At 41.9% G+C, this 27719-nt stretch overlaps 1 protein-coding gene and 1 long non-coding RNA gene across 4 annotated transcripts; one reads left to right on the forward strand and one right to left on the reverse strand.

Annotated features, from left to right (window-relative positions):
- Positions 1-555: 555 nt before the first annotated feature.
- POGLUT3 (protein O-glucosyltransferase 3) lies at positions 556-27312 on the reverse strand. Of its 3 annotated transcripts, none has more exons than XM_011761486.3 (8): positions 27087-27307; positions 19501-19698; positions 14589-14872; positions 10416-10632; positions 9588-9784; positions 7379-7573; positions 5385-5489; positions 556-3413 (listed from the first exon to the last, which is right to left on the reverse strand). In XM_011761486.3, the coding sequence occupies exons 1-8, from the start codon at positions 27286-27288 to the stop codon at positions 3288-3290; spliced, it is 1524 nt and encodes a 507-aa protein (XP_011759788.1). In that variant the 5' UTR covers positions 27289-27307; the 3' UTR covers positions 556-3287. The 3 variants fall into 3 exon arrangements, with proteins under 3 accessions (XP_011759788.1, XP_011759789.1, XP_070931665.1); XM_011761487.3 differs by lacking the exon at positions 27087-27307 and adding an exon at positions 26802-27002; XM_071075564.1 differs by lacking the exon at positions 7379-7573 and having other exon boundaries at positions 27087-27312.
- LOC139357583 (uncharacterized) lies at positions 3304-13786 on the forward strand. Its single transcript, XR_011611044.1, has 3 exons — positions 3304-3443; positions 9568-9839; positions 13660-13786. It is a non-coding gene; the product is annotated as an uncharacterized lncRNA (long non-coding RNA).
- Positions 27313-27719: the final 407 nt, after the last annotated feature.

The following is a 27719-nucleotide window of genomic DNA, read 5'->3' on the forward strand; positions in this document are numbered from 1 at the left end:
GGAATAAACAAGGACAGCTTGGGGGTTAGAAGCAAGATGGAGTTGGTTAGGTCAGATCTCTTTCACTGCAATGATTTTCTCTTTAAAATTTTTGCAGAGGTGGTTTCAAGACAGGATCTTGCTCTGTTGCCCAGGCTGGAGTGCAGTGGCATGATCATAGCTCACTGTAATCTCAAACTCCTGGGCTCAAGCAGTCATCCCACCCCAGCCTCCCAAGTAGCTGGGACTACAGGTGTTCACTACCGTGTCCAACTAATTTTTAAATTTTTTCTTTTGTAGAGTTGAAGGTCTCACTGTGTTGCCAGGGCTAGTCTTAAACTCCCGGGTTCAAATGATCCTCCTGCCTCAGCCTCCCAAAGTGCTGAGGTATGAGCCACTGTGACTGGCCTTTTCTTTCTTCTAATGTTATTACAGATTTCTGCCCTCTAGGGACTGAGTGGTGATTTTGGTTCATTTATTCATGAAGACATAATAGAATCAAAATTAGACCAATGCAGTTATAGAAATACCAGGGCTATAAGTGGTTACAACCTCTTTCTTAAAAAGCAGAAGGTATCCTTTTCAAATTTTTATTTAGAAAATTTATTTTATTTAAAAAGTATACATATATGTCCCAAGATAAAAAGTTCTAAACATAGATTTAAAAAGAGCATAATGGAAAAAAATATAAATATTTTCTGTTCCTATTTATATCTTTTGTGCATTTATTGTCTTTTCTAAGGTTGGTATTTTTCTTTGTTTTGCAATTTGATCCATACTTAAAGTAAAAAAAATTTAAATATTATAGAAAGGTATAAAGCAAAAAGTAAAAATTCCCTTCACTCCATCTTCTCCTCAGATATTGGTGAATCTCCTCTCAAACTTTCAACCACATAGATACATTTTTGTTTACAAACCAGAAAGCCATTAACACTAACTCTTTAAAGGCTGCAGCTGAGTTGGTGAGATGAAGAATTATGTAGATTAAGGCTGCTGTCTCCCTGTAGAATTTTTTGAGGGATTCCACTTTTTTTTAAAGCACATCCTTCCTGTTCCACTCACTGAAGCTGCCCCATTTGTCTCATCTTGCTTTTAACTATTAGGCCTGTTTGGCAGAGGCAATATACATTTTTAAAAATTTAAGATGTTTAAAATGCCATTAGCCATTAGCACCTGGAATTCGAGGCAGAACGGCATGAGGCAGGCAGCCTTTCTTGCCATAATCCCAGTTTTGACAAGCCTCAAAAACACTGTGTACAATATTTGAGACACAAATTCATTAGGTATGGTCTCAGGACAGCCTGCTCTTATTTAATACTTGTGCGCTTGTGGTTTTGCACAATGGATGGGTACTAGAGTTTGCCTTGGATACTTGGTGTTGATTAGATTGTTCTGAAATTTGGTTATGCTTAGTCAAAAAATTCTGTTTATTGTTCTTCAGCAAGAATAGATGTAACCACTTTAAAAATAGTTACATTGTTTTCCAGATTAAGTAAATATCTCAATTAGGAGAGTACATAATTTTATTTTTAGTTGTAGTTTTTGAGATGGAGTCTCACTGTCGCCCAGGCTGGAGTGCAGTGGTGTGATGTCGGCTCACTGCAATCTCCGCCTCCCAGGTTCAAGCGATTCTCCTGCCTCAGCCTCCTGAGTAGCTGGGATTACAGGCAAATGCCACCATGCCCAGCTAATTTTTGTATTTTTAGTAGAGATGGGGTTTCACCATGTTGGCCAGGCTGGTCTCAAACTCCTGACCTCAAAAGATCCGTCCACCTCGGCCTGCCAAAGTGCTGGGATTACAGGCATGAGCCACTGCAACTGGCATATTTTTAAATTGGGATATGAGTACATATTTTTAAATTGGGAATGAGGATAACTCTTGTTTTAGAGCATGTGCTTTAGTGAACTGAACCTTGGACTGATGGTTACAAGGAGTATGTAATGAACTTTCAGGCTATGAGTCCTAAATCCTGACCCTGTCCTAAAAGAAAGAGGGAATTTCCAAAGTCTTTATCTTAGCAATGACACCCACTGAAATAGAAAAGTGGTGGAGCGAGGAATGGATGCTTGCCTTTGTTCTTGGCCTGTTATTAGTGAATCCCAAGATAGCAGGCTTCCTGAAGATTGTTGTAGAGGTTTTCAGTGTTTTCAAGGATCCCCTTTTCAGCTTGAAAATAATGAACACCCTTCACCTGACTACAGTTATCTTTTACCTATTCGATATAGAGATAATGAATGATGCCTAAAGCATACATTCATCTATGTTAATAACTCTATTGTCTTTGATGGGTATACAACTCAGATAGATTTGGAATTACTACCTTAAGGCACAATTTCTCCTTAATGTTGTCTCAGGCTTTGGCAAAATTTAGTTTAAAGGATATGAGTAGTGCTTTAAAAAATATTCCCTCCACAGTCTCCATGCCACCTTTAATAACAGAGTCATTCTCTTCTTCCTTAAATATCCTTATCAGACCTTCTAAAAGGAAGCTGTTATTAATGAAAGCGAAAAGCAGCTTGTAAGAGGAGAAATTATGCAGTGACAGGGGGGAAAAATCCCTGAACAAATATTTTCTCTTCATAATTGGAAGTGGAAGAGAAAAAGTGAACGGGGATAGAAATAAACCAATAAAATATGTAAACTAATAAATATGTAAACAGTTTTGCAGAGGCTGATTTATATTTTAGCAAGCCTCTCTATTTGCTATGATCCCCAAGTTTTCTTTTCAGAGAAACTATAATGCTGATAATACCAGTTTTTACTCACAAGATATTAATATCCAATGATATTTGGTAATGCTTGTTCAAATACAGGTCAAACATCCCTCATTCAAAAATCCAAAATCTGAAATACTCCAAAATCCAAAACTTTTTGAGTGCTGACAACACCACATGGGTCGCTAAGATAGTGACACCTTTGCTTTCTGACAGTTCAATGTATACAAACTTTGTTTCATGCACAAATTGTTAAAAATATTATATAAAATTCCCTTCAGGGTATGTGAACAAGGTATATATGAAACATAAATGCCTTTTGTGTTTAGACTTGGATCTCATCCCCAAGATATCTCATTATGTATATGCAAATATCCCCAAATCTGAAAAAATCTGAAACCTGGAACACTCCTGGTCCTAAGCATTTCAGATAAGGGATACTCAACCAGTAGTGCTACATCCATCTATATATACAAAGCCACCAGGAGAACCAGTCCACTTGGTAAAGTCTTCTGTACTGTCCTTCACAGCTTAGATTCGATCTTTCCTTAAAGATGTACCCAGGATACACAGGAGTGTGAATCTGGGCTGACTCAAAGCTCTTCTCTCGAAGGCTTTTTCCTGTGGCACTGGCAGATGGCTGTGTTATCTTCTGGCTGAGGAACAAGTTCCATTCCATCACGTACTTCGGGTTTGCTGGACTGGCGCTCGGCATATTTCTGAAATGTGGGTTTAAAGGGAACTGAAAGGTTAGTTCACACTTCATTCTGTTGACTCCCCCACCCACTCCCATCCACAGTCACGCCATCTTTTCTAGTTGCTCTGTGTCTTCAGACTAAAACCAAAGGTCTGGTTTATTCCAGTCCTAAAGTTACATTTTAACTTTAGCTATCACAGGCACTAGTGATAATTCATAATCTAGCAAGAAACCCCAATCCACAATTTCATGTGTTGGTTGGAAGCCTCTACAAAAGGGCTTAACAACAGACCTTATAAAAGGCCTGAAACAAACAGCAGCTTGCATTTATCTTACACTTGTTAATGAATAATTAACTTTGTTGAATACTCAAGCCAGCAAACAAACAAGATAACCATCTGAAAAGTTGGCAGTCTCACACATCCTTTCCTTTAGGCCTATAGTCACACACATTTTTGAATGGCAACAGGTCTGTGGAGTGTTCCTCCACTGTGGCCCTGAGTGAAATATTTCTATAAATGAAGTTGGGTGTTTTGTTTTGTTTTGTTTTGTTTTTTGAGACACCGTCGGCGGGGTGCGGTGGCTCAAGCCTGTAATCCCAGCACTTTGGGAGGCCGAGACGGGCGGATCACGAGGTCAGGAGATCGAGACCATCCTGGCTAACCCGGTGAAACCCCGTCTCTATTAAGAAATACAAAAAACTAGCTGGGCGAGGTGGTGGGCGCCTGTAGTCCCAGCTACTCGGGAGGCTGAGGCCGGAGAATGGCGTGAACCCGGGAAGCGGAGCTTGCTGTGAGCTGAGATCCGGCCACTGCACTCCAGCCTGGGCGACAGAGCGGGACTCCGTCTCAAAAAAAAAAAAAAAAAAAAAACAATTAAAGCTAGACCAACAGAGGGGACAGACCAATTTAAGGGAAGGAAGGGCTGCTTCTAGTAAACAGTGTAACTTATCATTTTTATTTTTCTATGAAAATGAAAATATGAGAGGGTAGTATCCACAAGCATCTAGGGAAATTTACTTTTATTATGCCTACAGGAAAATAAATTTAGGTTAAAAACAAGAACATAATTTCCTTTTTTTAATCCTTCCTGTCTAGATTTTTCTGAGTAAAACTTAAGGTAGTTACTCAAAAGACCAATCCTCGGATTCCCAGTAAACACTGTAATTCAGGATTCAGCCCTAAGGTGTTAGAACTGTTATACATATTTTTCATTAGTTTGTTTGCTATAGCAAGCTAAATATTTGCATTCTGCCTTGTACTGTAAAGGCATGAATCTTAAGTATCACGGAGAATAAGGAGGCCACATTTTAACTAAAAAGGGATGTTAATGATCTCCAGTCCAACCGTCTTGTTTTCCAGATAAAGAAAAATGTTTTTCTCTGAGGTTCCAGAACACCTACACTAGGAATTCAATAAAGCATTTAATCTATATTTGTGAGGGCTCCCAGCATCATTTTTCATAATATGGAATAAAGATGAAAATATGGAGGCCACATCTGGGCATGGTGGCTCACACCTGTATCCCAGCACTTCAGGAGGCCAAGACAGGCAGATCACCTGAGGTCAGGAGTTCAAGACCAGCCTGGTCAACATGGTGAAACTCCGTTTCTACTAAAAATACAAAAATTAGCTGGGCATGGTATCGCGTGCCTGTAATTCCAGCTACTTGGGAGTCTGAGGCTCCCAAGAATTGCTTGAACCTGGAAGGCAGAGGCTGCAGTGAGCTGAGATTGAGACACCGCACTCCAGCCTGGGTGACAGAGTGAGACTTTGTCTCAAAAAAACCAAAAAATATATAAACAAAAAACAAAAAAAGGGGGCCACCAAATGAAGACTTAGCACTATCTTTCCCTAGGCAAGAGACTTGGCTTAGCCAGCCGGTCCATAGGCTGACTCTGAGCCCTTCAGGAAGCCAGGCAGGAAGTGTACAGGCCAAGCGGGTAGTCTGAGGACACCTGACCCAGCAGTGTGGACGGACACTCTGAACTGACCTGCAGTACTTGGTAATAGTAGCAGTAAAGCCTGTGTGGCTGTAGCAGGTCCCTAGCCATCAACTGTCCTTCTTTTGCAATCTTGTTGGCTTCTTCATCATTTTCCTAAAAGGTTAAAAAAAAAAAAAAAATGAATGAAAATTACTACTAAGACCCACAAAGAGAGGGTTAAGTGTGAGGTGGGACAGATGTGGGGTTGAAAGTGAACAGCGGCCGGGCGCGGTGGCTCAAGCCTGTAATCCCAGCACTTTGGGAGGCCGAGACGGGCGGATCACGAGGTCGGGAGATCGAGACCATGCTGGCTAACACGGTGAAACCCCGTCTCTACTAAAGGATGCAAAAAACTAGCCGGGCGCGGTGGCGGGCGCCTGTGGTCCCAGCTACTTGGGAGGCTGAGGCAGGAGAATGGCGTGAACCCGGGAAGCGGAGCTTGCAGTGAGCTGAGATCCGGCCACTGCACTCCAGCCTGGGGGACAGAGCGAGACTCCGTCTCAAAAAAAAAAAAAAAAAAAAAAAGAAAGTGAACAGCATGGGAAAGACAGAAGATAATGGAATTATAACTTAAGAATGAGGCTACAGGGGCCAGGTGCGGTGGCTCACGCCTGTAATCCCAGTACTTTGGGGGCCCAAAGCTAGAGGATCACTTAGAGTCAGGAGTTCGAGATCAGTCTGGCCAACATGGTGAAACCCCATCTCTACTAAAAATACAAAAATTAGCTGGGTGTGGTGGCAGGCACCTGTAATCCTAGCTACTTAGGAGGCTGAGGCACGAGATTCCTTGAACCCGGGAGGCGGAGGTTGCAGTGAGTGGAGATCGTGCCACTGCATACCAGTCTGGGTGACAGAGTGAGACTCTGTCTCAAAAATAAATAAACAAACTAACAAATAAATAAATAATGAGGCTACGGGAAGAGAGTATTTTCCTAGACATCTCTGTTAAAAGAAATGATCACATGTTTGGCCCCTTTTCCACAGTACGAGGAAACCACTCCTCCCCACAGTGCAACAACCCATGTGCAGCCCCTATTGTGACCATCTTGGTACTTTCCTGGCCACCCAGGAAGTACTCTTCAGCTTCCTCATCTGTCCCACCAGCCTATTTCCTCTCTGCATGATAGTAGAATGAATACGTTTTCATGTTATAATACCTTTTAAAAGCTCCATGCAAATATGCAGTCAAAGCCAAAAAGTTGTGTTATAAAATGGTAGCTATAAAAGACTGTATTGCTTTTGTAACCAAAAAATTCAGTCATTAGTACCCACAGGCTGTTCATTCAGTACCAGAAATAGTCAGCATTCCTAATTATACTTTTGGAAAATGGTTAATCTTCTACCATGCTGTCCGCAGGTAAGCCATTTGCGAGCAACTGAGGCTTTTACGAAGGGTCACAAAAGTGATTCTGCCTCAGGCATCCGATTATTTCCATAACCATATATTGTTTCTTAGAAACTTAGTATAAAATCTCATAATGGAAGGGTACATTTTTGTAGTTTTATAATAAAATGCAACAGTTTTTTTAATACTTTTACTTTTAAAAAAGGAATTCCTATTTTATGGGAAACGTGATTTTTGCGTTATATAACACACATTCATTAAGAATTTGTGCCTTTTTTCTAACTGGGGATAAGAAAAGAGTACTGTAATTGCCTGAGATGTTTTCTTGTTCATAAAGCACCTTAACTCTGGTCTTTCAATCAGTAATTTGCATTTTGTATGTTCTTGTTTGTATGTGTAAACATAGCATTTAGAAAATCTGTATTTTATATAAGGCTGGACTTCAAATCTTCTGAAAATCTTCAAAAATGTTGATAGAGGGTATGCAAAATGATTCTGATGCTGATTCTTTAGATATTTCAAGGGAACAGCAATTTCAGAAAATAATATTTCTTTTCATTCCATTATGTCAAATCAAATTGTGTTGTGATGGAACTCATCTAACTAACACTGGTAAATTTGTTATTGCTTAAAGAAATAAAAATTGCTGGAAGCATACCTTAGCCCATTTAACTTTCTCTAATAAATCACTCAGATTTCTTTTAATTGGAACGTAATGCTTCCAAGGTTCTAGTGCCATGTAGAAATGTTCATAATATGGCGAGTCCTGCTTTAAAACCAGACTGTCGCCCAGCATGAGATACGGATATCTGTAAGCAGCCACGGTCCCATCCACATTTACTTGATACTTGTACTGGAAGATGAAAAACAAACATAAACAAACTTTCAGTAGTCATTTGCTTCACTTCTGCTTCTCATCAACACCGTAATACCAACTACAGAGGAATTATTTTCCAACTTTGGTGTTTAAAAGTTTTATTTTATAACTTACATCTTCTCTTTGTATAAAAATCACAAGCAGTCTTTCTCAGATTAATTTTAAGAAATATATTGTTTAAAGCTAAGATGCAAAATTTTTGGAAAAGGAGTGAAGACCTATTTCTTTTTTTTTTTTTTTTTTTTGAGACAGAATCTCGCTTAGTCGCCCAGGCTGGAGTGCAGTGGCGCCATCTCGGCTCACTGCAAGCTCCGCCTCCCGGGTTCACGCCATTCTCCTGCCTCAGCCTCCCGAGTAGCTGGGACTACAGGCGCCCGCCGCCTCGCCCGGCTAATTTTTTTTTGCATTTTTAGTAGAGATGGGGTTTCACAGTGTTAGCCAGGATGGTCTCGATCTCCTGACCTTGTGATCCACCCGCCTCGGCCTCCCAAAGTGCTGGGATTACAGGCGTGAGCCACCGCACCCGGCCGTGAAGACCTATTTCAATCATGTCTCTGTAATATGGAATCCAGATTTCCGGATTTCAGGTAGGAAAACTATTTTTTCTTTTTAAATTTTAATTAATTAGGTTTTTTTTGTTTTTTTTTTTTTTTTTTTTGTTTTTTTTTTTGAGACAGTGTATTGCTCTGTCACCCAGGCTGGACTGTAGTGGTGTGATCTTGGCTCACTGCAACCTCCGCCTCCTGGGTTTACACAATTCTGGTGCCTCAGCCTCCTGAGTAGCTGGGATTACAGGCACCCACCATTGCAGCCAGCTAATTTTTTTTCCTATTTTTAGTAGAGACAGGGTTTCACCATGTTGGCCAGGCTGGTCTCAAACTCGTGACCTCAGATGATCCGCCCGCCTCAGCATCCCAAAGTGCTGGGATTATAGCCATGAGCCACTACGCCCAGCCGGGAAAACTATTTACAAAATTTTTAAAGCTGAATACTGATAACAACGAACACTTTCATTTATTCATTATTTCATCTGTTCCTTATATGCAGTCTGTGAAACAGGCAGGCATTGTCTTTACAGTTTCAGAGCTGAGGAGACAGAAACTTGGAGACGTTTAAGGACTTGGGCAATGCTGGCAACACAGTAGGAAAGCTGTCTGCATATTTGTTGGGTTAATATACTTTGTTTTCCATTTCAAATGCAGTTTTCATAGGCATTAAACCTCATTCAATTATAATAATCTGAAGCAGGTATTATTAACCCCTTCTTTTTGTTTTTACAATTGAGAAAACTGGTATTCAGAGACATGTATAAACCTCATTCTCTGAGTCCAAATCCCCTGTTCTACTCATTATCTGGGATGAAGAGGACACACTCCCAGATTTGGTAAATAATTTTTTCTCAGATAATTGGTACAAGGAGTTTTTGAGCCCATCAGGTTTTGTCACATTGTTCACATCTCTCCTCTGGGCCTCATGATAATGTTCTGAAGGAGTAGGTAGGCATCACATGGGTTTAAAGACCAAGGTGCCAAGACAGGAAGGTCCCATAGTTGGTAGCAGAGGCAGGATAGAAGCAGGCCTTGAACCCTAATCCCAACTCCCACTTTACATATATGGAATTTATACTTTTTCTATTTACAAAAGACATTTGAGATCACTTTATGTAAAAGGTATATAAATTCCCAGTTTACTAAAGCAAATACAAAAAAAAAAAAAAAAGAAAAAAAATGACATAAATACACCAAAATCCCAGGTTAATCCTTGTACTATATTTTGAGAATTAAGTACAGTTCTGAGTTATTTGGTAAACTTAACAATGAAAGAAGGAAACCACAATGAATTTTGTAATTCCTGATATCTATTAAGAAAGTGTGAACATGTGTGTCAGTTCACAAGACAGGAGAAATTTGCTGAAGCTTACCTATTTTGGTAGACTTTTAATACAAAATTTTATCACTTCATATCCATAGAAGAAGACTCAAATGCATACCTTAAAGAAATCAAAGAAACCCATCAACTTGGCTTTTCCAAGCTCCTTTTCTTTCTCTTGGAAAAAGAAATATCCTGTAATTCCTGCATCTAGTAGCTGAGGATTTTCTTTGGACAGCTGTACCAACTGAAGCCTCTCCTCTCGGCTGTCTCTACCTCTGAAGAAAGCTCTCTCTGTTTTGTTGATCCAGGAAGGCCCTACAAGTTTGAAGCCATTAAAAAATTATGATTATGAATTTGACATTTTAATACGGTAAGCATAATCCTCTTTAATCTACTGTTGTCATTTAAGATGTTAAAGCTCTTTTATCATCAACTCATCTTCTAAAGTAGATGCTATTTCAAATAAAATATGGGATTGAGTCTCAATTTGCCAGAAGAACTTTCAAGTTTAGATTTTCAAAAAAATAGTCCTTTTATTTGCTGTATTATATAAAAGAAGGCTCTAATTTCATCTATTTGTCTGCTAGTGAAAGCTCATGCAAGTATTGGTATATTCTGTTATATAATACTAGGAAATACCTGAAATAATGTCGGACCATGTTCAAAGCAAAAAGAGATTCAGTGACTTGGCCCACTCACAAAGGCATTAGCTTCTTCCATTTTCTGTGTTTCACAATAAAACGTGAGCTAGGTCTTTGTTCTTACATAGGGTAACCAGAAAAAACTAAATAACTGAGTAACATCCACAAATCTTTAATCCCTAGGTTGGTCAGAATTTTGAATACAAGAAAGACTTTTTCTAATATGCTACTGAATGTAAACATATATGTATAACCCACTCTCTAAGCTTTTTCTTCATTAATTAGCCTTGCATTTCCCTGAATACCTGTATTTCCCTGAATAGAGAGGAGATCATTTGTAACACCCCGCATGGCTTCAAGCGTGGAGTGGGTGATGTCATAGGTTGGGAGGACAACATCTCTTGAATCCAGAGAGCCACACCATGAAATGATAGGTATGGGGCTGGGGGTTCCATTGACTTTTCGATGCTCCAAGGGCCAATCTCCAAGATTAACATAAAATTCTAAATCTGGGAGAAGGACCTAAATAAATATATAAACAAACATCAGTGCTGGGAAGATCTCAGTCTTTGGTACTAAATACAATTGTTCTTTGGTTTTCTTACATATTCTGACCAGGCTAACCATTCAAAAACAGCAAGAGAAGAGAGAAGAATGCCTGTCAATTTGTCATCTGTGAGGATCCTACATGGCAAATTCACTTAACCAGGAGTCAGCTACCTCTGTCCAGAGGTGTATTTAAAATTCGGTGTTTGAGGCCAGGCGTGGTGGCTCACATCTGCAATCCCAGCACTTTGGGAGGTCGAGGCAGGTGGATCACTTGAGATCAGCAGTCTGAGAACAGTCTGGCCAACATGGTGAAATCCCATCTCTACTAAAATTACAAAAATTAGCCAGACTGGTGGCAGACACCTGTAATCCCAGCTACTTGGGAGGCTGAGGCAGGAGAATCGCTTGAACCTGGGAGGTAGAGGTTGCAGTGAGTCAAGATCATGTCACTGCACTCCAGCCTTGGCAACAGAGTGAGACTCCCTCTCAAAATGACAACAAAAACAACAACAACAAAACAACAAACAAAAAAATGAAATAAAATAAAATGTAGTATTAGAGAAGTGGAAATTGTGTAGAAAGGTATGAATGAGTAGCTTTGAGAACCCTCTCTGCCAGTTGCCTAAGAGAATCTACAAAGTTATAACCAAACCCTTGTTTTCCTTCACTGTTCTCCCTCTTTACCTCATATGCGCTTGCCTCTGGAAACTGCCACTCCGTTTCCATCTCCACGATCAATGTCTCAGTTTAGGCCCTCATTTCTTGCCTACCTAGATCGTTGCAACAGCTTCCTTACTAGGTGTTCTGATTCTGGGCTCTTCATACTGTAATCTGCTCTCCACAGGGCTGCTCAGATTTCCAGAACTAAAATTAATTCCAAAACTAACATTTCTAAAATAACTTGGTTAATGTCACTACCAAGCTCAACAGAACCTTAAGCCTATGGCACGAGATCTCAACTCTCTGGCTGGCATTCAAGGCCTCACTATCTTGTTCCAGCTTGGCTATAAGCCTCATGTTTCATCTGCCCACATACCAGGAAACCTCAGGCTACTCTCTGAAAATGCCATCCACCTCAACATGTAATTCCCTTCATTTGGAATGTTTTACTTATTTAACTTGGCAGTCTCCTTTCTAATCCTTCAAGCCCAGATCTAACACCACCTCTTCTAAGACTCACCCTCCTCCGGCACTTAAACCCGAGGTACTTACTTTTCTTGAGGCCTATCATCATATTGGGATATGATCATTTGTTTGTATTCACATCCCACTCCCACTTCCAAACAACAACAAAAAATTTCCACTAGAGTGGGCTACTCAAAGACTAGGACTGAGTCTCATTTATCTTAGATTTATGTCTTCCCCAGCCACTGGGCAAAGAACAAAAGGAAAGGGTGAGAGATGTGAATATTCACCCTCTTGCTTCCCTGTCATTATTATTATTATTATTATTATTATTATTATTTTGAGACAGGGTTTCACTCTGCCACCCAGGCTGGAGTGCAGTGGTGCGATCTCGGCTCACCACAACCTCTGCCTCTCAGGTTCAAGTGATTCTCGTGCCTCAGCCTCCGGAGTAGCTGGGATTATAGGCATGCGCCACCACGCCTGGCTAATTTTTGTATTTTTAGTAGAGATGGCGTTTCACCATGTTGGCCAGGCTGGTCTCAAACTCCTGACCTCAAATGATTCACCTGCCTCGGCCTCCCAGAGTGCTAGGATGACAGGTGTGAGCCACCGTGCCCAGCCTCCCTGCTATTATTTACAAACTCATTAATAAACTCCACATTGGAAGTACTCACTGTGGAGTAGGGTTTCTCAAGTTCACATTATTGACATTTGGGGTTAGATGATTCTTTGCTATGGAGTTGGGGGGTGCTATCCTTTGCATTGTAGGATGCTTATCCACTAGATGATAATAGCAATCCCTGAGCTGTGACAACCAAAAATGTCTCTAGACATTGGCAAATGTCCTCTGAGGGGCAAAATCATCCCTGGTTAAAATCTACTGCTATGAAACCAGCAACATGGGTTAAAGAGGCAAGAATACAGGGCACAGTTGACTAGTTGTAGCCCAGGAAGAGAGCACTACCTTTAGGAGCAGATGCCCATCATATGCTTGTATCCTCACATTGTGGGCTGGTGGCAGAGGGGTTGGGGACTGCTATTTAAAGTAAGAACTGACTGCAGGCACACAGTCAGCATACTTGGGGAACTGTATAACATATCAGGAAAACTGTGCTTTGGTTTTCGGTTTATAAAAATCCCTTGGCCGGGCGCAGTGGCTCACGCCTAGCACTTTGGGAGGCCAAGGTGGGCGGACCACGAGGTCAAGAGTTCGAGACCAGCCTGACCAACATGGTGAAACCCCACCTTTACTAAAAATACAAAAATTAGCCAGGAGTGGCGGTGCACGCCTATAATCCCAGCTACTCGGGAGGCTGAGGCAGGAGAATTGCTTGAACCCAGGAGGCAGAGGTTGCAGTGAGCCGAGATCATGCCACTGCACTCCAGCCTGGGTGACAGAGAGAGACTCCGTCTCAAAACAAACAAACAAACAAACAAACAAACAAACAAACTCCCTTGATGGTCTCTCTGAGTAAGAAAGATAAATATTGCCCACCTCCATCCCTCACCCTGTATGATCAGAAACAAGGACAAAAGGTAGTTTAAGTTGCTCTGCTTAAGAGGAATTTAGAGTTCTGCAAATGTGGAAAGAGAGGTTGAATAGTAAGATAAGGGGGTGCTATTGGGGGATGTGGAGAGCCTGAAAGACAGGGGGCCTAACCACATTAGTGAGAGGCTAAGACCTTAAGGTCAAGGACAGCCACGAGAAATTCCCAGAGGCAAGCATGACTGAGAGTCTGATGAGTACAGAGATGTCTGTTTTTAAATATCAGGATTTTTGTTTGTTTTTTAGTATGTACTGGTGGAAAAAAAAACAACCTGTTGCTGGTACCCCAAGCTTTGACACAATGTTCCATGCACGCTATCTTCTAGGTATGCTTAGGGTAAAACCAGGAAAATGTGTTCTAAGTTCAAGTCATTTTGAGGTGAAGAGAAGAAAACAGCTGCAGAAGGTGAAATCTAAACAGGAGTGGTATTCAGCAGGAACAGAGAATTTAAAGCGACCTCTTGGTATGGTTGTACATGCCTATAGTCCCAGCTAGGACCAAGGCTGAGGCAGGAGGATGGCTTCAGCCCAAGAATTTGAGACCAGCCTGCACAACACAGCAAGACCCCATCCCTATTTTAAAAAATAAATAAATAAATAAGAGATAGTTCTGTTTGGATACTGTAAATATAGACTATTAAAAAAAAGAAGAAGAAGTAACCTTTTTATAAATGTCTGGAAGCTCAAAGAAACCTTGGGAGTGTCCTGTACGGCATACCTACCTGGAATGGGGGCTCAAGCCACTTTAGTTTATTATATTATATTTATTTATTCGAGATGGAGTCTCACTCTGTCACGCAGGTGGGAGTGCTGTGGCGCAATCTTGACCCACTGCAGCCTCCACCTCCTAGGTTCAAATGATTCTCCTACCTCAGCCTCCTGAGTAGCTGGGATTACAGGTGCCCACCACCACGCCCAGCTAATTTTTGTATTTTTAGTAGAGATGGGGTTTTGCCATGTTGGCCAGGCTGGTCTTGAACTCCTGACCTCCAGTGATCCACCCGCCTCAGCCTCCCAAAGTGCTGTGATTGCAGGTATGAGCCACCATGTCCAGCCTCGAGCCACTTAATTTTAAATCTTACAGGAAAGTGAGATCCACAAAGGTGGAGAACATACGAACACTCAGGTTGCAAATATCTTAGATGCCCATTTCTCAGCCTAAAATCTGTTTCATCCTTTGTCATTATAATTCTAAACATTTAAATGTGTATACCCAAATAATTAAACTGTATTATCAATTCATTCATTCTCCTACCTTTCTTGTCAATGATAACAAAATCTCATCAGAGAACATCTTGAAGTCTGTGTATTTCCCTAAAGATCTCCGGTAAATATGGTTATCAAGAATTGTGTAATGAACAATGGCACCTCTCTCATCCCCAAACCTTTTGGGGACTTCGTTTAGCATTTGCTGGAGATTGATGCTGGGAAAGGAAGCAAAATCTTTTGCGATCTGTGGTTCCTTAGTTGGACAAGAAAGAGTTTTCTGCCAGGCCTGAGGATCTTCCGGACACTCACAGTACTCATGGTACACTGGTCCTAGGGAAGGAAAACATGAACAAGGCCGCACTCCATTAGCAAGCACCACAGCACAGGGAGTCGCTTCTGTCTCTGCTTCTTGGTGAATTCTAAGAATATCCAGAGATAATCTGCCCTAGTCAAATCAGTGGTGTACGTGATTATGTTAGAGTCCTATACTTTTATTTTCCTTTTCACACCACCTTGGATAACACAATTTAGTATATGCCCTCTCCCAATCTAACCTACTCTCGGTCACTTAGCTGATAAATTCATTTCTAGTAAGGTATAAATGGCTGGCAAACATAAAACAACTTACCTTTTAGGAAGGAGAAAAAGAATGTATTAATTTTTAGACATTATGTAGACCAAAAATAAAATTCTAAGCCTCCTAGATCATCCAAATGGATCCCTCCTTTTGGCCAAGGGCATTCCAAAGTTAACCTGAAAAACTAGTTCGGCCATGAAGGGAAAGGGGAGACAGGCATGCCTCATTATACCCTCCTCCCTTTTGGAATTCAGGCCCAGCTGACCAGCATTAACATCAACACAGACCTTAGTGAACTGACTCTTTAAGTCTAATAAGAAACATTTGCAATCTCTTCTCTGTAGCCTGCTACCTGGAAGCCTCATCTGCATGATAAAATCTTGGTTTCCACAAACCCTTATCATAAGCCCAGACATTCCTTTCTATTGATTCTAAGTCTTTAGACAATAACTTAATTTTTTCAACCAACTGCCAATCAGAAAACCTTTGAATCTACCTGTGACCTGGAAGCTACCGTCAACCACTCCCAACCACACACACCCCTTCCAGTTGTCTCTCCTTTCCAGACCAAACCAATGTACATCTTACATGTATTGATTAATGTCTTATGTCTCCCTAAAATGTATAAAACCAAGTTGTAGCCTGACCACCTTAAGCACATGTTCTCAGGATGTCCTGAGGGTTGTGTCATTGGCCATTGGTCACTGAGTCTGAGAGGTGGGGAACAATAAGGTAAGCCCTACAGTTCCTACAGCCTATTGCTTAAGGGAGCTTCGAGGCTGTAGTGCAGGGTGGGAGACTGTAGGCAAAACCAGGTAGTCTCACTGAGTTGAATATTTGGCTCAGAATAAATCTCTTCAAATATTTTAGAGTTGGACTCTTTTCTTTCTCTCTTTCTTTCTTTCTTCCTTTCTTTCTTTCCTTCCTCCCCTCCTTCCTCCCTCCTTTCTTTCTTTCTCTCTCCCTCCCTCCCTCCCTCCCTCTCTTTCTTTCTTTTTCTTTTTTTTGTGGCAGGGGGACACAGTCCACTCTGGCTGAGACTGGCAGAGTCGCCCAGGCTGGAGTGTAGTGGTGTGATCTCAGCTCACTGCAACCTCCACCTCCCAGGCTCAAGCGATTCTCCTGCCTCAGCCTCCCGAGTAACTGGGATTACAGGTGCACACCACCATGTTTGGCTACTTTTTGTATTTTTACTAGAGATAGGGTTTCACCATGTTGGCCAGGCTGGTCTCAAACTTCTGACCTCAAGTGATCCACCTGCCTCAGCCTCCCAAAGTGCTGGGATTACAGGCATGAGCCACCGTGCCTGGCCATAAATTTGACTCTTTGCATTGACAACAAGTAACAGGGACGGATGTACCATCCCACCTGAAACAACCAGAAAATACCCCCACAAAACATATGAAACAATAATTTTTTGTTGTTTTTGTTATTGTTTTTTTGAGATGGAGTCTCACTGTGGTGCCTAGGCTGGAGTGCCGTGGTGTGATCTCGGCTCACTGTAACCTCTGCCTCCTGGGTTCAAGTAATTCTCCTGCCTCGGCCTCCTGAATAGCTAGGACTACAAGCACTCACCAACACACCCAGCTAATTTTTTGTATTTTTAGTAGAGATGGGGTTTTGCCATATTGGCCAGGTTGGTCTTGAACTCCTGATATCAAGTGATCTGCCTGCCTCGGCCTCCCAAAGTGCTGGGATTACAGGTGTGAGTCACCACACTTGGCCTTAAACAATAGTTTTTAAGGCACTAGGTATTAGGCAATGAAGGACAGTGAGTCTGAGAGATGGGGAACAAATAAGGTAAGCCCTATAATTCCTACAGCCTACTGCTTAAGGGAGCTTTGAGGTTGTAGTGCAGGGAGGGGGCCTGTAGGCAAAGGCAGGCAGCCTCACTGAGTTGAAGAGACAGTGCTGACAGTCCAGGAAGACCAAGGCAGCTCTAGACTTTGTAGGACAGAGTATCTAAAAAGGAAGCACTGCACAGAGAGAACATTAGAGATCTATAGGAGGTCCTCTTCACATATTAAGCAGAACATATGATCAGTGCATATGATCAGTGCATGTTGGATGAGTTCTTCCCCTGTACTGGTTCCAAAAATAATACAGTTTAATTATTTAGGTATAACATCTAAACGTTTAGAATGATAATGACAAAGGATGAAAACAGATTTCAGGCTGAGAAATGGACATCTAAGATATTTGCCACCTGAGTGTTCATATGTTCTTGGGGAAGACAGGGGAAGAACCCATCCAAAATGATCAGAGGGAACAGTACTTACCAGTGGGTACCAGCCAGACTGGAAAGCCTTCTAATTCATAGGGCTTGGGTAAAGTATGCAGAAGGGTATTGCCTCAGTAGCCGGGAATAATTAGCCCTAGACTAAACATGGCAATAGCACCACCTAACAAATTGTAAAAGCAAAGCTTGGAAGGATTAAATTATTTCCCAGTAATGTAACTGCACCCCAGAAACGAGTTCAAGAAGATGAAAAAGCATCAAGAGGTGAAAACTAGACTGTATAGGATTGACAACAGATTGTACATTGCAGAAGAGAATATAATAGAATTTAGAGACAGTAATAGAAACTATACAAAATGAAACAAAGAGAAAAAATAATTTAAAAAATGAAAAGAGTATCAATGAAACATAGGATAGTTTCAAGCCCAATATATGGTTAATTAGTATCCTTGAAGGTAAGGTGGAATGGAACAGAAAACATATTTGAAGCAATCATGGCCATAATTTTTCTAAATTTGATGAAATTTAAATCACTTGGATGACTTAAATTCCAAGAAGTTCCACAAATCCAAAACACAGGAAACATTAAGGAAACTGCACCAAGGCACATAATAATCAAACTTCTCAAAAGAACTGATAAAGAAAAAACCTTAAAAGCAACACAGATGAACAAAGATAAGGAAAATGCTAGATTTATTGTTAGAAGCAATGCAAGTGAGAAGACAGTGGAACCGCATCTTTAAAGTCTCAAAAGAAAAAAAACCCATCAACCTATAACTATAACTAGAGACAATGTCTTTTAAAAACAAAGGCAAACTAGGCCGGGCATGGTGGCTCATGCCTGTAATCCCAGCACTTTGGGGAGCTGAGGCAGGAGGATCACTTGAGCACAGGAGTTAGAGATCAGCCTAGGTAACATAACAAGACCCTGCAGAAACAAAAAAATGTTTTGGAGAAACAAAAAAATATTTTTTTAATTAGCTGGGCATGGTGGTGTGTGTCTGCAGTCCTAGCTACTCGAGAGGCTGAGGTAGGAGGTTTGCTTTAAGCAGTTTTTGTTTCTGTTTTATATTTTTTTGAGACAGGGGGTCTCACTCTGTCCCCCAGGCGGGAGTGCAGTGGCACGATCACAGCTTACCGCAGCCTCAACCTCCCTGGGCTCCGGTGATCCTCTTACCTCAGCCCCCTTGAGTAGCTGGGACTACAGGTATGTACCACCACACCCAGCTAATTTTTTGTAGAGACAGGTTTTTGCCATGTGGCCTAGCCTGGTCTTGAATTCCTGGGCTCAAGTGATCCCCTGGCCTTGGCCTCCTAAAGTGCTGGGATTATAGGTGTGAGCCACTGCACATAGCCTAGCCCAGCAGTCTGAGGTTGCAGTGAGCTTTTTTTTGAGATGGGAGTCTCGCTCTGTTGCCCAGGCTGGAGTGCAATGACGTGATCTTGGCTCACTGCAACCTCCACCTCCCAGGTTCAAGCGATTCTCCAGCCTCAGCCTCCCGAGTAGCTGGGACTTCAGCATCTGCCACCATTATGCCTGGCTAATTTTTGTATTTTCGGTAGAGACGGGGTTTCACCATGTTGCCCAGGCTGGTCTTGAACTCCTAAGCTCAAGCCATCCACCCGCCTCTGCCTCCCAAAGTGTTGGGATTACAGGTGGGAGCCACTGCGCCCAGCCTGCAGTGAGCTTTGACTGTGCCACTGTACTCCAGCCTGTGCCATAGAGCAAGACCCTGTCTCAAAGTAAACAAAAAACAAATCAAACAAACAAAAGGCAAAATAAAGTTTTTTTAGACATTCAAAAGCCAGAAGAATTCATCACCAGCATTCTCACAGTAAAATAAGTATTAATAAAAATTCTTTAGGCAGAAGGCAAATGTTACTAGATGGAAATACGGATCTACACAAAGGAATGAAGAGTTTTGCAAATAGTAACTACGTGGGTGTTAATACACAAGATTTCTTATCATTTAAATCTCTTTACTTAATTTTCTTTCCCTTAAAATTTAAATTGAGCTCCAGGAGGTATGGATACAATGTTTACTCCAATGCACATGACTTTGAGGTCATCAGGTTTAGGCCATTCTGAAAGGCATGGGACCTATACATAAGGCTGACTTTGCAGTATATAATAATCCTTACCTTTCAAAATATAGGGAGACTGAGCCACATGTTCATCACCATAAAGAACCTCTATCTTCAGCCCTTCATTGACAGTTTCATACATCCGATATCTCATCAAAAATGTTCCATCGTTCCTGTCCAAAGGTTTAGGGACATGTATCCGGACCAACTCTTTGGGTGAAAGAGATTTGACTACTACTTTGAATGGTGTTTGACCTAAAAGGAAAAGAAATATAAACCACTCTACCATGTCATGATTATGATTTACAATTTTATTGGATAGGTGTTATTGGATAACTTAAATATGTTGCTTATTCCTGCAGCATTGGTGGTTTAAAAAAAAAAATCATTTACTTTTGGAAGATCTTTGAGGCCAGGAACTATCATGTCTGGTTCATGCATTCTTTTTTTTTTTTTTTTTTTTTTCTTTTTTGAGACAGGGTCTTGCTCTGTCACCCAGGCTGGAGTGCAGAGGTGCAATCCTAGCTCATTACAGCTCCAGCCTCCTGGGCTCATGAACCTCCTGCCTCAGCCTGCACCAGCCCCATGCATAGGTGGGACTACAGGAGTGTGCCACCATGCCTAGCTAATTTGTTTAATTTTTTGTAGAGATGGTGGGGGGCGGGATGGGTTGGAGGGGGTCTTGCTATGTTGCCCAGGCTGATCTCAAACTCCTGACCTCAAGCAATTCCCACTGCCTCAGCCTCCCAAAGTGTTGGGATTACAGGCTTGAGCCACAGTGCTTGGTCTGGTTCATGTATTCAAACCACGGATCAGACTCAACATTGATTTACTGCATGAACAAAAGCAATTCATTTTTTGAAAGCAAATAAAAAATAAACTTTTTGCTTGTTTAGTCTTTCCTCCTTTGGGTAGGATTAAAGCCCAGATAATTAAAAACCCATGGACTCTAAGCATGACAGATTTCTATAGTAATCGAACTTTCTCCTTGTAAAATAAACACAAGCTTTCTTTGTATACCATTTCAGTGTCTAATAACCTTCATTTCTGTGAAAATTTCCCCGTTTATTAAGCCCAAATTTCAAGTGGTACTTCTAAGCCCATTTCCTTAGGTAGAGAGAGATTATAGCTAGTTACCAGACTCTTGTACAAGTTCACACACATACACACACACAAACACACACATACACATCTTTGCAAATACTAGAGATTACTTCTGAGTCTGTTTGCTCAGCTTGAAATGAAACAGCTACACTATAATAATCCATTCCACCTTTAAAGTTTTGTGGGGTTTCTGTTCTAGGTAAATAATACCTATTTAACAAACTTTCCCTTTCCTATTTGCTGACATTTTGGCTTTGAAATGATACTGCTGTGATTAATGCTATTGTGGCCAGGAATAAACTTTGAAACTTCTTCCTTCAGAGAGTGCAGTGGATATACCATTTAGATCACCATATCAAAGGGAAATGCTAAAAAAAGTAATGAATCCTCTGAAATCCCCAGTCCTAGCAAACAGAAAATTGTGACCAAAGTTGTTTTTCACTTCACATCTATCATATAAAATTTAGAATATTTAAAATATATCTTTTGAGATTACTAAACAAGTTTGTGAAATTCTTAGTTTCTAAATCTAGTAAGTATAAGATCTACTTTCTTTTGATCTTTAAGGGTTTTTCTTGTGAGTTTGCAGAAATGTTTCTCAGTCTCTTCAATTTAGTAATAACAATGTGGTATCTGACATCTTGCTATTAAATATTAATAATTGAGTACCAAACATAAACATTTTAGGATCCTTGAAACAAGTATGATAAAATTATGAAAGAAATCTGCTAACCTAAATGAAGTATAATAAACATGGAAGATGCTATAAAGTGGTAATAATTTAATATGAAATTATTAGAAATGTTGGCCAATTACCTGAACTGAATAAATGAAACACATAAATTATTGCTTTGCATTATTTCCCACATGGTTTCAGAAAGGCAACATGGCGCAGCAGATTGAAATCTGGACAGGAAAGTCTGGGAATTGGAAAGCCATTTCCATTGCTCCCTCCCCAAACTGGAAATGTACAAAAAGGTTTTCTTATTTCCTAATCAAACAGTCTTATTCGCCATACATTATTATTTTAAATAAACAAAACAGATATAAGACAAGAATATTATTGACTGTGACTTTTGGGAAAGACATACAGAAAAAAACAACTAGCTCCAAAATGCATCAATTATTTGTAAATTGAAAGTATTAGATAAATAATTATGGTCGCTTCCAGTTGTAATATTTTTTGTTGCTGAAATACCATTTAAAAGTCACATTTCAAAATGTATGTGTATACAACTATAATATAGCCATTGGAAATATATATTTTAAATATTCAGTTATTTTTTATAGTAATCTTTCATGCCTATGTCATTGTTGACACGAAATTAATGTTAGAATTAATGCAAGATAATACTGATCAGGACTGAAATAGAAATAAGGAATCCTAACCTCACAAAAGAGAAAATGAGAAGAGTGAAATTTCTAATTGCTTCAAATGGAAGGAATGAAAATTCTCATTAGCTCTGGGGACTAATATAGTGGGATAGAATTGAGGCTCAGTGGCTGGGCGTGGTGGCTCACGCCTGTAATTCCAGCACTTTGGGAGGCCAAAGTGGGCAGATCACGAGGTCAGGAGTTTGAGACCAGCCTTACCAACATGGTGAAACCCCTTCTCTACTAAAAATGCAAAAATTAGGCGGGCATGGTGGCACACACCTGTAATCCCAGCTACTCAGGAGGCTGAGGCAGGAGACTCACTTGAACCCAGGAGGCGGAGGTTGCAGTGAGCCGAGATTGCACCATGGCACTCCAGCCTGGGCAACAGAGCTAGACTCTGTCTCAAAAAAAAAAAAAGAATTGAGGCTCAGCTTGAGTTTTCTACTCAATAAATTCAAACTTAAGAAAAATAGCTGACTGGATGAGAATGCAGTGACTATGTAGACAAAAGGAGGCTGGTAGTATCAAAGTGTTACATCATTAGAATCCAGAATCTTGAACATGTTTGATTTGGTAAGAAATCAAATGCATATTTAGAAATTAACTTAGTACTTTTTATGGGCTTGAGACTTTCATACGTATTTTCTGTGTCATTTATTTCCTACAAGAAATTTGAGGTAGGTATCTGTCACTCCCATTTTATAAATCAAGAAACCAATGCTCCAAGAAGTAAAGTAACTTGCCCAAGGTCACATACATAATGAGCAGAGGAGCCAATATTTGAATGTAGCTTTGCAGCAGTCACAGTTGGAGGAATACTTCTGGCACTTTGGATACATTGGAGTCATCTCCTCCTCTGTTGTTTAGGAAGTTCATTAAGGCTCTCTACAGCTGCAACAAAACTGTTGACTCCACATGGTCAAGGGAAACAAAATCCCAGAAGGCCAAGGTATTGTACTATGAGGCTAAATGGAAATCCTCCAAAAATATCTGGCTAGCTGCCAACGATGAACACCCTCCCACATCTTATTGTAAACTGACACACGACAATCATATTAAGGATGATGTGATAAAACAGAAAAAGCAATGAAGTAGAAGTTCAAAGGGCTGTTCCTCCGTTGGCTCTGACACATTTGCTGTGGAGCCCACCAGGCAAGGCATTTTAGCTTCACTGAGCCCAGTTTCTTATGTGTAAAGACAGTAATATCTATCCTTCCTACCTTACAAGACTATTTTAGAGGACAAATTAAGCAAGGCATAGTACAAAACACTAAAGTGCTACACAACCAGGAGGTAAGATTATTTTATGACGATATTATTACTGATGAAGACAGAAGACTGAGTAGAAAATAACTATTTATATCCTTCCATCTTGACATATTTCAATCATTCCTCCCTCCACCCCTTCCTTCTTTTCATCTATAATACTCAGCATCTCTGCCAGGCATTGTGCTAGAGGCTGGGAATATAACAGTATCAACAGGTACTGCCTACATTCATAATTGAAGGAAATGTTCAATTTAAGTAAGAGTTTACTGAAAATAAAGATACAGGTTTTTTTCTTCCCCCTATCCAAGGGCAAAGACCTTGTAATTTCAGTCTGTGAACCCCAGTTTGAGATGTCCTGCTTGAGATCACTGAAGTTCACAATATTTTTGTTATCTGGGTACTTGGATATATGTAGCATAATAGTGGCATTCAGATAAATTCTACACTTTGAATGGGAGTGATAATAAGGAAAACTCTCTAGTTGTGTACAACAGGCTATAGCTTGAGAAGATTTTTCCTCTTTTCCAATTCATTCTTTTTAGTTCTTTTGTGTATGTGTGTGTGTGTGTGTGTGTGTGTGTGTGTGTGTGTGTGTGAGAGAGAGAGACAGAGAGAGAGAGAGAGAGAGAGAGAGAGAGAGAGAGAGAGAGATGGGGTCTCACTCCATCACCCAGGTTGGTGTGCAGTGGTGCAATCTCAGCTCAATGCAACCTCGGCCTCCCAGGCTCAAGACATCCTCCCACCTCAGCCTCCCCAGTAGCTGGGACCACAGCTGGGCACCACCACGCCTGGCTGATATTTTGGATGTTTTTGGTTGCCCAGGCTGGTCTCAAACTTCTGAGTTCAGGCAATCTACCTGCCTTGGCCTCCCAAAGTGCTGAGATTACAAGGCATTCAATTGGTTCTTGAAGAGGGAAAGACCTCAGGAATTGGAAGTGAATGTTGGTGGCAGAAATGTAAGAAACTAGTTGGGTGAGTTTTCAAAACTATAGGGCAGCTTTTTAATTGGAAGCCAGAAATCAAGAGGCCTGAAAGGAAACAAAGGGAATCCAAAGGAATGAAAGTAAGGTTGTCCGAAAAGTCTTCATTTTATTTATTTATTTAGAGAAAGGGTCTTGCTCTGTCGCCCAGGCTGGAGTGCAGCAGCACAATCATAATGCTCTGAAACCTTGAGCTCCTGGGCTCAACTGATTCTCCTGCATCAGCCTCCCAAGTAGGTAATTTCTTAAATTTTTATTTTCAGTAGAGATGGAATCTTGCTATGTTGCCCTGGCTGGGAAGTCTTTCTAAGACTAAAAAAAGGAAAAGTCATAGATCGCAGGGGTAAACCAAGCAGAAACATAAATGTAACTTTCCTTCTGTTAAGATATTTAATAGAAACTGTTTGTAAACTGTTTTTCATTTGTTTAAAGAATATATTTATGTGTATATATAATATATATGTATATATAAATGTACACACAACTTTTAAGTCATGTATCATTTGGATCTTAATTGAGAGTCTTTAATATATATCAGAGGTTGGCAAACTATAGCTAATCCAGCTCACTGCCTGTTTTTGTAAATCCTGTAAGCTGACAATGATTCTTATGTTTTTAAAATGGGGACGGGCACGGTGGATTATGCCTGTAATCCCAGCATCTGGGGAGACTGAGGCAAGAGGATCCCTTGAGCCCAGGAATTTGAGGCTGCAGTAGCTATGACTGTACCACTGCACTCCATCCTGGGTGACAGAGACCCTATCTCTTAAAAAAAAAGGGGGGGGGGGCGGGTGTGGTGGCTCACTCCTGTAATCCCAGCACTTTGGGAGGCTGAGGCGGGTGGATCATGAGGTCAGGTCGAGACCATCCTGGCTAACACGGTGAAACCCCGTCTTTACTAAAAATACAAAAAATTAGCCAGGTGTGGTGGCGGGCGCCTGTAGTCCCAGCTACTGGGGAGGCTGAGGCAGGAGAATGGCATGAATCCAGGAGGCGGAGCTTGCAGTGAGCAGAGATCAGGCCACTGCACTCCAGCCTGGGCGATAGAGCGAGACTTCGTCTCCAAAAAAAAAAAAAAACGGCAGGGGGAGGGTTGGAGAAAAATCAAAAGAATAATATTCTGTAACTTATGGAAAATTAAATGAAATTGAAATTTCAGTAGCCATAAAAAGTTTTATTGTAACATAAACGGGTTTGTTATAGGTCCATGGCTACAAAGCAGAGCTGAATAAATGTGAGAGATGATATCACCTACAAAGCCTAAATTATTTACTATTTGGCCCTTTAAAGAAAAAGTTTGCGAAACCCTGATATACACACATGCGTTTCAGTCAATACAGTCGGAATTATTTTCCCTAAATGCGTATCATGCATATGAAACCAGATGTCTGAGTCTTTAGGGTCTAACTGGTAGACACGTTATCAAAGCAATGCTCAAAGACAACTTCAGGAGTGGTGTTCTGAATCAAATGTAGAACACAAGCCACTGAGTTGGTTAAGGGAGAGGCAGATTCTTGCCTCGGCGCAGATTTCTCCAGTGGCTCTCTTTTATCCAGTTATAAAGTCATTTGCTTGGCATTCAAGACGCTTGAAGACCAGTGGCTACAATGAACTAGCCTTTTCTGCTCAGTATCATTAAATTACAGTACTTATTTTCCCGAACACCACGGTCTCTTACGTCTGTGAGCTTTTGCACATGCCGGGGCGTCCACCCACATGCCTGCCCACAGCAAACCTTCTCATCCTTCAAGTCTCTGCTCCTGAAACCTTCCTGGACTTCTCCAGTCTCTGGCAGTGCTTCAATGTTGCCCCTGCACTCTGTACATACCTTCAATTATCTTGTACAGTGATCAGTTATTTGCATGTCTTTTACCAACAGACTGTAAGTTCCCTGATGGGCAGGCATTTTCATCCTTAAATCCCCAGTGGAATTACCAAACGCAGAAGTAGACATCAAAGAAGTATTTCTTGAATGAATGAAATTTTAAAAATCATTAAATCTAAAAGTGAATTATGTTTGGCTCCTAAATTCTCTGCTTTGCCCAACTGTCAAGACCCCCTTACCCCTTTCACAAGCTGGGACACACTTCTGGCAGCTGTGTTCCCAGCAGGACTAGCAGGGGCAGAGGCACTGGGTTATTCTAATTGTCTCTTCGCTGATAAAACAAGGAGCTAGTTGGCCAGAGCCCTAAACTTAGGCATACATTAGCAAATCCTGACTGGCAACAGCGTGAAACCAGCAGGACACGTTTTAAGAAGTTGCAAAGGTAAGACGTGAAGGACAACATGGGAGGAGGACCGGGCAGAAAGGGATTCAGGACGAGATCCATCTCACCCTCGGTGGAGGGAAAACCGAATGATTTCTACTGAGTTTCCCTAGTTTCTGTAATCTGCTTTCAAGAACTCAGAACTAAAAAGGAAACAAAAAACTAACACTTAAACCCCTCCTCCTTCCTACGGCTCTGACATTTCCTCTGCGTAAGAGTTCGTTGCTCCAAACCCATCAGGCCTAAACCGTGTAATCCGACGCGATCCGTGGGCTTGATGACTCACCACTGGAAAGCGCTCCCTGCAATCCCTCACAGTTCAGACAGCTAAGTCAGAGATGAAAGCCAACGTGTGACTCACGGCACACTCCTCGTAACGCCCGGGCGCCGTCCATTCGCAACATCAACCCCTGCACATTAAATGCGGAAGCGCCCTTGAAGTTCATTCATTCATTCCATAAACTTTTGTGGTGATTTTTGCCCGCTTTGATTACGGGCGGGAGAAGGGAAGAGGAGCTGACCAGACCCAAAAAGGGGCGACACACGCCGAGGAGAGAGGCCACGCAGGCCGCGGGCGGACTCCCGGGCGGCGGGGACGCGCGGGGACCCGGCCGCGGGACGAGGGAGGCCGGCGGCCGGACACTACCTGGGGGCGAGCGGGTGAGGTTCTGGCCCTCCGAGTTGACCGCCTGCAGGTAGAAATAGCGGACCGGCAGGACGACGGCCGCCTGCAGCCCGGGCCCCCACACCAGGCTCCGCGGCGCGCTGACCAGCACCTCCGGGGCCCCCGCGGCCACCAGCAGGGCGAGGCGCAGCTGCAGCAGCAGGGCCCAAGGGAGGCTGCGCATGGTCGGCGGGGCACAACTGTGGTCCAGCTCCGCGGCGGCGAGGAGGGGCCGGGAGGGCCGCGGGCCGGGCGGGGACTGGGGCCCACCGAGGGGCGGGTCTTTCGGGCGGGAAAGATTGCGGCGCAGGCTCCCTTTCCCGCCCTCTGTCCGGCCCCGGCTCCAATCACCCACTGCGCGCCCTGCAGGGGTCGGCGATGGGCGCGCCCCTTCCTCCCCGCAGCCCCATAGGCCCGGTGGAGGAAAGGGGTGGAGAGGCCCGCACAGAGACCGAGCTGCGAGTGTGCGCTGTTGATTGCCAAGGCCTCGGGCACGCCTGGCCTCGACCTCCGGTGGTCTTTCTCCTTATTTTTCTTCCTTCTTTTCCTTCTCTTTTCTTTCTTTGTGTTTGCACAGACAAGCGGGCTGGCTCTGTCGCCTAGGCTGGAGTGCAG

Source organism: Macaca nemestrina, chromosome 12 (genome assembly GCF_043159975.1).
Source record: "Macaca nemestrina isolate mMacNem1 chromosome 12, mMacNem.hap1, whole genome shotgun sequence".
In the NCBI taxonomy this organism is placed as follows: Eukaryota; Metazoa; Chordata; class Mammalia; order Primates; family Cercopithecidae; genus Macaca; species Macaca nemestrina.